The following is a 9,389-nucleotide window of genomic DNA, read 5'->3' as shown; positions in this document are numbered from 1 at the left end:
CCTGCCGACTGCGTTGCAACACAAAGAGCGTTTGTGTGCCCGCATGGGTGTGTCTAATCCGGGGGGACAAGAGAGGGCGTGTCTGGGACGGGGTGCAGCTATGTCTGGACAGCCGCGTTGTGTGGACGGTTCAGTAGGCCACGCCGTCCCATGCCTGTCAGTAGGCGGACGCCGGGTTCTCCGCAGAACCTGTCTGCCGTTCCGCTTGTTCGGTGAACCACAGAACACACAATTGTGGTGAGATTGCAAAAATTTGAAATGAATCGGAACTGGAGGGGGTAAAACTGGTCCCACGTCTGGTTTTAAAACCAAAACCAGCCTGAACTTGCAGCGGCCTAAAGGCTTCCAGATGTGTGTGTGTGTGTGTGTGTGTGTGTGTGTGTGTGTGTGTGTGTGGGGCTCTTCTCTCCACCCAGGCCCACTGTCCAATCCCACAGCATCAGGTTACAGGACGCTGGCTTCCCTGCAGACACGGAAGGTGGAATCTTTTTCTTTGAGGGGTGTGGGAGGGATCAGGAGCGCAGCCAAGTCGTGATGTGACAGAAGGGATGGAAGCCTGAGAGAAGAGGAGGAATCGGGAACGACGCAGCGGGGAAAAAATCCTTTTCTTCTTTCGCGCAGGAGCAGCGAAATGGCGCAGAAGGTGAGAAATTGTCACTTTTTTGTTCCTTTTTTTTTTTTTTTAATTCTCGCTTTGTTCGAGTCCGAGTCCGAATCGCGGTTCGTTTCGAGCGCCTTTGCGTCTTCGCGTTTCTGAACGATTATATTCGATTATTATCCGCGATGATCTGCGAGAGGAGGACGACTGCAGACCTGGTTTGTCGATTCGTTTATTTCGTTTTTTTCGTTTTTTTTTTTTTTTTTGCTGAGAGTCGACACTGTCGGAGCTTTAAGTTTTAATTTGAGACACATGGCTGGACCTCGGCGCTCCGCATTCCTCCCGCCAGAGACGCCCGGGGGCCGCGGGTTCGACCCCGGGGAGGCGGGGCGTAAAGTTATTAATGCTTTTTTTTTTTTTTATGTCTGTCTGATTTAAACAACTCCAATGGGTTGGTGGGACTCGTGGTGGGGTCTCTTTTGTGAAGAAGGTCACGTGATAATGATGATGATGAAAGAATAAATACTGAACCCCAGACCTGCTGGTAATTTAGTTACCTTCAGTAAAATTTGTACAAATCCTTGTTGGTCTGGAGAGACTTTTCACCTCAACATGACAAAAAAAAAAGGCGTGGCTGTAAAACGAAACCACGCCGCGTAGAATAAACACAAACCGGCCCGCAGCACTGATGGAAACTCGTCTGGTTCGACAGGCAGGGTGACATTTGTGGGGCATTTTCTGCTTATTTTGTCATTACAGACTGCTGACCGTCGTGTCGTGTTGTTTCCTTTGGCAGTTTTCAGACCTGGAGAAAGCCATCAACTTGCTGGTTACCAACTTCCACAATGCATCCGGAAGTAAGGGCCCCACCCTGAAGAAGGACGAGTTCAAGAGCCTTCTGTCTTCCCAGCTACCCAACTTCACCAAGGTAAATGTCCAACTAGCTTCCCCTAGACGCCAAATCGAGTTTATCGTCCCTTGTCACTGCAACATATTGCACATTTCGTGTATATGCAAAAAAAAATATCACCGTGGACATGAATAAGTGGGTGCATCAGTATGTTGGTTCTTATTGTAACACCAGGTTCAAAAATATGAAAGATTTCTCTGACTTCCCTCAGGAAAAAAAACATAAGAAGTTCTGTCTGCGTGATTTTTTTTTATTGAGGATACAAGGATGACTGTCAGCAACAGTTTTGTCCTGTTGCAACTCACCACCTGAATGTATTCAGGGTTCCAGGGAATTGACCCTAATCCCCTACGTGGGGTGTGGCTCTCCGTGCAGGACGTGGCGTGGCTCCGGTGGTGGATTCTCTGTGGCAATGAGTGCCGTTCTCAGAGAGAGGGCTGAATCGGGGGGAAAAAAAGGAATGAGTCAGAGCCACATGTTTTCTATCAGCACCGGTCGGCCGCGGAGCGTCGCGTGTAGGCGAGGTCTCCTGCGCTTCCTGCCGTTCGCAGCTTTTTGGGGGGAAACGACCATCAGGTTGAGAAGCATCCGTCTGCTGGCTGAACCTCAGTCGCGACAGAGGGAAACATGGCAGGAATCTTGAGGCAGGAGCCACGAGTCTGAGGCTCAGAACCTCAAATGGAGTCTCGATGATTAACCTCACTGGAACCGCGCCGTGGAGGGTTCGAGTGTCCGCAGTAACCGATTCAATACATTTTGCAGCTAAAGGAAGGAAGAGCCGTGACCATATGAATTTGTCATGAAACCCCATACAGCCATAAGCTTCTGTTTGTAACGCAGTATATGTTCTGCTGGATTTAAAAATATATATTTATTATTTAACGTTTGGCCTCCAAAATTCAACCCAAGCACATTTGCAGGGCTTTCAATCAATAAATAAAAAAAACTAATTAATTTTACATTTTCCTAGGATTGCTTTTATGCTAAATGTTCAATTGATCAAGCATGGGGCAAGCCAGCCAATCAAATCAGTTAATGCATTTTTTTTCTGCAACACATTGGCAGCTGCATTAACTAGTTTTGAAACCACGACGACCCAACATTTACACCTTAATGTTCTGTCTTCTCAGTCAGCATCCACAGAGGCCGGGATGGGTGAGGTGATGCAGCTCATGGGCGTCAAAGACGGCGAGGACGTCAGCTTCAAGAACTTCTGGGACCTCATCCAAAACCTGGCCAACAAGCAGCACGGCCTGTTGAGCCACGACAAGGTGTCCAAGTGCACCTGCATCCTCATGTGAGACCCCAGCAGACCCATGGGCCCTCAGTCCAGTCCTCCTGTTTCATCCTTCGTTGTTCAGCTTCCACACCGCACCCAGGCTCTGTATATTTGAACTCAACCACTACATTAAAATAAAATGTGACCAATGTTTGTCTATCCTTATAAAAAAAAAAAAAAGTTTTATGTTGTCGGTTAAATAAGTGAACCACTACTGCTTAGTCATTTAATGTGCACCATTATGAATACCTGACACATGTAAACTGAGAATTCGTTATGTAAGCTGGCTGTTGACGTTTGGCTGTTAAATTCCAGGTTTTTAGAGTGGAACGCTTCTGCAGCAATAAGACCATTTTGCATTGTATTTATACTGTGTAATTCATTTTTAATATTGTTTTCTGACCAAACATCTAAATGTCATCCTAGAAAATTCTATAATAAAGTCGAAGAATATATGTTGGTATTTTTTTTATCTTTTATTTTTCACAAACTAGCCTACAGCCTCCCTGCCCTCGGCTGTAAACGTGGGCAGGAATAAATTACGACTGTTGACTTCACAGGTTAGTATGATTGACACCCGACTTCACACACATTCCACAACACATTCCACCCCGGGGCAATGAGCTGCAGGTGCCAGGTGCCTGTCATAAGGGGGCGCTACACACATGTAAGCAGCACAGCCACATGCCATCTAAAATGACATAGCTTAGCTTTAAACGTATGCCTTCATATCAGATTATCAGTGTAGGGTAACTGACCTACGATCAGTTCGTCATTTATACGCTCAATAATGTTTTTTAAATAACAAGACACAAAATGATATTTTATGATACTCTAGTATTTGAGATGCTCAGAAACGGACTGTATTAGTGACAGTAATACTACACCCGGCTTCTGTTTTGGCAGATACTTCAAACTAATTTAATGTACTGAGCTGCATGTCAGGATAAAGATAGGTGTGGATTTACACGAGAGTCTTAAGCCCATAGCCCTGGCCCACAATGCAACATTTTATTTCATGTAAACTGTGACTCGACTATAAATGGGTTGTAAATGGGTTATGCGGTGTGTATATTTGTCATGGTCTCCTTATTGTTCAAGTAATAGATTAGAAATTGTCACGACTACGGACTTACGGGGGAAGGAAGCGCAGAGGTCTGACATGCTGGGAAGGGGGTTTTATTTTCTAATAAACAATAAACACAAAGAAACAATGGCGCGGTGGCCAAAAACAATTTAACTAAATGAAAGAACATAAACGAACCCGCAGGCGTGTGGCGATTGCCAGAACTCAAAAACATAAAGACATTCACTCAGGGAAGTCAAATTCAGAATGAGTTCACGAAAATGCCGGAGATCTCGAGGGGCAGAAGTCTCTGGCATTTATGGGGCGTCAGGATTGGCCACCGGTGTTGAACCCAGCTGCAGGCAATCCTGACAGAAATACAGAACATTTTTAATACTCTTTATTGTTTGAAAGATAAATTATATGTTCTATTATACATGCATTTTCATGTTTAAATGTTCAGACATTTGACATTGCAGTTGCTTTTTAGAAACATACGTCAGAGCCCTGGGAGTGACTGACATTGCAGGTGATAGTGCTCATGAGGAAGAGTGTGAAGGTGTGGAAGAAGTCTGCCATCATGAAATAGTGATCCCAGAGGTCACAGCTGAGCCGGCAGTGCTGAGCTGAAATGTTTCTCTGCAGAACACAATGAAATTGGTCCCAAGAATGCCCTTTGAGTTCGGGGGAAGGCCCCTGAAGGAACTGTCAACTCTGGACAGCAGGTTCCCACTCTGGTACTCTGGTAAAGGTCTTCAACCTAAGGTCCTTGTGCCTCCAGGTCCTGTCACCCCTTGTCGCTTTGTGAGGCTCTGCCCCCAAATTACATCCAACCAGTTAGTCCAACTAGGATGCCCTTCCAGATCCATGGACCTCATCACATCTGCCAACTCTTCTGGGCCAAACCACTAAGCCTGGCATTTCCGTCAAGCTGCTTACTACCATGGCCCACCGTCACCACACGGCCTTCTCCAGTCAGCTTCACTGACAGCTCCCGTATGACGTGCAGCGGAGCCTTATGGTGCTTCATTAGGTTGGAAACCAGGGGGTGCTTGTTAAATAGGTGATTGCCAGCATCCACCACATCAGGACCATCCTCCAGGACTACAATGTTCTGATAGAAATATCTGGTGGAGGTGTCTGCAGTAACAGGGCTGCTCACACTAAATGTTGTGAATGTAAACACAAACGAGACAATTCTGTGCTTATTAACCTCCCCTGTGGCTGATATCACACTGAAGCGGCAGGTAGAATAAGTATGTCCTCATTTTATAATGGACAAAAATATTGCCACAGCACAATATCCAGTTTTTTTTTCAAAGCAATGACAGCAGGTTTCATACCACTGATTATGGCTTAGTATTCATACTACGTACTAAGTGTTAGAGATGTTCACTAGATTAATGAAGGACCATGTGACCTCAAATATTAACATAAATACAGTTAATAACTAGTTTTAAGGCAATAGCGCCCAATAAAGTAAATACATGTGCATAGAATGGTAAGTTAATAAGAAAACTACTTTTATCACTGCCAAATTTAGCCCCTGGACAAAGAAATGTCATGTCCAGAAACGTTCTCCTACAGTGCAGAGCATTCTCCTCCGATCTATGTAACATTTGACATTTAGACCTCTCTTAATCAGTGCGTTTGAGCACATTCCTGAACCGAACATCACTAAAAATATAATAAGACCAAGCAATAAAGGGGGAATTAATATTTCCAAAAGCCTCACATTTAGTGGGCCAAAGTTATTGTTGATTAAATTGTAGTATAGTGCTCCGGCTCTGTCTGATAGCCCAAAAGTGTTCACCAAAGTATCTAAGGTGTCAACAAGGGCTGTTTTTCGCCCGGATCTAGGAGAAGGGTACAGCAGATATCTTGAGGACATGTTCAGGGTTGCACACGGGTAGTCGAGGGCAACCTGTTGCAATATGCCCATATGGTGGTGCTGCTGGGCCCATTCCAGTCCGCTGAATGTTTGCACAGCGGCATTAGCAAACATATTTGTGGAGAAGGTAATATTGGCAATGTGACTTGCAAGGAATGGAACGCTGACTGTTGTGGACACACCTGAGAGGGGGATTACAGAGACAGGGAAAGTCAACCTTGGCAAATGGCAGGAGCCCACAAAGTTCTGGGGAAGGATGGGGCACCCCTGTGTTCTACAGACCCAGGTGAATTCAGGTGGAAGTGGCACTCCCACTAATATATTGAACAACCGGTCGCAAATCTGGATTAGTCATGTTAGCTTTAGCACAAGAGTCTTAAATAAATATGGTGCCATAGCACTTAGCACATACTGTAGAATTACCCAAATATACACGTTGTGGGGTTACATAATCAGGACAACCGGCTGCTGTCTGTTCAGTACCCTGACAAACACATACATCTGGGGAGTGACCAGGGGTAACTGTGAAACCCTCTCCTCTCCAGCGGGGACCTGTGAAATTGTCACTTAGGATCCAGGGACCCACTGGGTTGGGTTGTAGCTGCGGTGTCCGGCCCTTTTGGCACTCTGGGATAACACTATCTGCTGACACACGACAGTGGCCAGCATTCTGGACACGTTCCCGTTTCCCACCACAGCCTGGCCCCCATCAGGACACAGAGAGCTTCCGCCTCGCTGGCCGGCTCTTTGTGCAACTGAAGGACACGTTCAGATCTGCTCGCAGTTCAGATGCAGTTACATTTTTGATACATGTTACATATTTACAGCATCACAGTATCACTCATAAAAATAAATCCTTTTAAACTCCTTTTGAAAAAAGTCGTGCTGTAGAAATCGCACTGTTCCACCAGTGAAGGTGAACGCCACAGGCATCTTCTGTCAGGCAGTAGCCTCATATTGCATCATTTCCTGGAGCGGTTAAGTGGATCAAGAGACAGTGGGGAACATTCACGTTGCACTCCAATCACCCTGCATCCTCATACCATTGCCAGTGTTTGATTTGGAATCCCTGACATCTCAAGCATGTTTGAGGGTCTCTCTTCCTCTGAAGAGTAAATATGTCTGGAGATCTCTTGGTGGGGATATGGAGCAAATGTCTATTTGTTTAACTATTTTTAGGCTGATTCATAATGCAAACACAGTCACAGAAAAGTGAGTCAACAAGCATTTTGGATCACTATTAATAGTGATGTCTTATCTGTTTTGGTTCCCATTAGAACAAACATGTATATTTATTTATTATAGGTACTTATATATTTTTGCACTTCAAGGCATTTCATCATCACATCATTCATCATTCCTATGAATCACAGTATCAAGAGAACAGCTGAGAAGTAAAAAATAATTCTGTTAATTTACGAGATGGCCACTGACACCTTTGAAGTAACTTCAAATGAACTTCTAATACTTATTTGTCAGTGTCTCTGTTTGCACCATAGACCCACTAGATGGTCACAGAGTGTACACACCTGTACATATTTAACATTCAAACATGCATCAAGAGCCAAAGAAAACCCCAGATTCAATGTGGGACTAGGGCGAGGGTGCAGGATGATTGGGTGGTGCTGATGACGTACAATCTGCATTTTGTGCATCATAAAGGTTAAAGGAAATTATGCAATATGCAAGAAGTGTATAAATACAGAATGAACATTGCCACTGAGGGGAGAAATTGGTGTCATTTACTGGTAAGTGATACCCGTTTCACCATTTTCACCATTTTCGAACCTGGTAATGTTTCATAGGACCGGGATGTCCTGTTTATGTCACAGCTCGCTTGCATTCATGGGCTTTGGACATTAATGTAATTTACCTCTATGTGGACATATGTTTCTCTGTAGCATTGAATTTTTGGTTGACGGCTGGCTGAATTTGGAGCTCATCTGAAACATCCCACTGCTTCTAGGTACATAAAGTGCAGGTAATAATCAGCATACAGTCTATGTATGTGTTCTGTCCAGTATATGTGGATTTTGTTTCACTTTGTTTGCCTTTATTTTCTGTTCGCCAGAATAGGAGAGAAAATGCCTTTTTGGTTTTGGTTCATGGAAGCCTGCCTGGTCTTCAACTTGACTGCACCTCATGAAGTAAAAAAAATGTCGGATTTGAAAAAGGCAGGCTTCGGTAGCTTCCCACGTCATGGTCTCAGGTTGCTTCTGTGGTTTTCTCACCGTTTGAACAGAACAATGAGACTCAGTTTTCAACCCCAGGATGGGCACTATGGCTCTGAACCCTGTTACGACAGCTACATCATAGGAAACCTTCAAATATTACGGGATTCCAAGCCCTCTTTCCCAGACTGGCTTTTCCAAGACTACGACAAAAATCCTAACAATTCAGATGCCAACATCGACAGGATTCTTGTAAAAATGCAGAACACTAATGTAACTGCGGTGTACATTACTAAACTAAAAGATGGAAAATGTACATATGATAAAAACTTCACCTACAAAATTAATACTAAACTGCTTAAGAGAATTCGATCAAATTACCTAGATAATTCTCCTGAATGTTTTAAATGTTTTACAGCTAAGGTAGAAGGAAGGAAAATGTAAGCAGACATTGTGATTAAAACATATCACCTAAGTAGTCATTGAAGTAGAACAAATGTGTTAGTAGTAGTAAAAGTGAAATAAATTTGTAGTGGTAAAAAAGTATACCTTTTGTTATGTTACACAAGATACATTAAAAAAATGTCTTTAACACAATTCAGAAATGTTTGTTGTACAATCCAGAAATAACATATACATTGGAGGAAATAATTTTTTGACCCCTCGCTGATTTTGTAAGTTTGTCCAATGACAAAGAAATGAAAAGTCTCAGAACAGTATCATTTTAATGGTTTTTATATAACTAGGTTTATTATAACTAGTGGTGGGCCGTTCTCTGCGTTAACGTGCTGTTAACGTGAGACTCTTATCGGGCGATAAAAAAAATTTCGCCGTTAATCTATTCACAAAGTTGGGTTGGGAGCTGGGTCTATACTACGCAAGCTATTGTGCCGGAGTTAAATTGTTTTTTTTGTGTCTTTTATTTTCTTATTTTCTAAAGACTTTTATTTTGTTTTTGAGACCCGGTTCAGGTCTCTTGGACACATGGCGTGAGCTGTGAGAGGTGCGTGGGGTTTGTGTGCAAAAAGTTCTTTCTTTCATTTTAATTTATGTACATATTAGGAATATTTTGCATGTGTGTTATTTTGAGTGTTATTTTTTATGTTCTTTTAATACTGTAGATTGTAGAGAGAGGTGCAGAAAGACGCGATGTGTGACGCGATGTTCTGGCACGACTTTGCTTTTTGTACAGAATACACTTTGCACAGAAAATCTCTTGGGAGTCAGCTCATCATTTGTGGTTCAAGAAACGACATAAAAAAGTTACACAACGTAGAAGAAGAAACGCTACACTATGATGACTTTCACCTTGATATTTTAGCGCGGATGTATACCTAGCCGAATTGCACTGTAGGGGGCGAGAACGAGTCTTCGAACTGTGAAATTACCACATCAAACGTGACGTGGTAACATGGATGCAGCTATTTAACTGAATAAACAGTTGGTAAACACAAGTACATCTTATTGAACGTAA

The 9,389-nt window shown here is 43.3% G+C and overlaps 1 protein-coding gene across 1 annotated transcript; it reads left to right on the top strand.

The window, feature by feature from the left end:
* The first annotated feature begins 476 nt into the window (after nucleotides 1–476).
* s100v2 (S100 calcium binding protein V2) lies at nucleotides 477–3,242 on the top strand. Its single transcript, XM_028964388.1, has 3 exons — nucleotides 477–643; nucleotides 1,395–1,526; nucleotides 2,639–3,242. Exons 1-3 carry the CDS (start codon nucleotides 632–634, stop codon nucleotides 2,807–2,809), a joined length of 315 nt encoding a protein of 104 aa, XP_028820221.1. The 5' UTR covers nucleotides 477–631; the 3' UTR covers nucleotides 2,810–3,242.
* Nucleotides 3,243–9,389: the final 6,147 nt, after the last annotated feature.

Source organism: Denticeps clupeoides, chromosome 20, assembly GCF_900700375.1.
Source record: "Denticeps clupeoides chromosome 20, fDenClu1.1, whole genome shotgun sequence".
Classification (NCBI taxonomy): Eukaryota; Metazoa; Chordata; class Actinopteri; order Clupeiformes; family Denticipitidae; genus Denticeps; species Denticeps clupeoides.
Note: the sequence above shows the minus strand (reverse complement) of the source record. Positions and strands in the feature narration are given on the sequence as shown.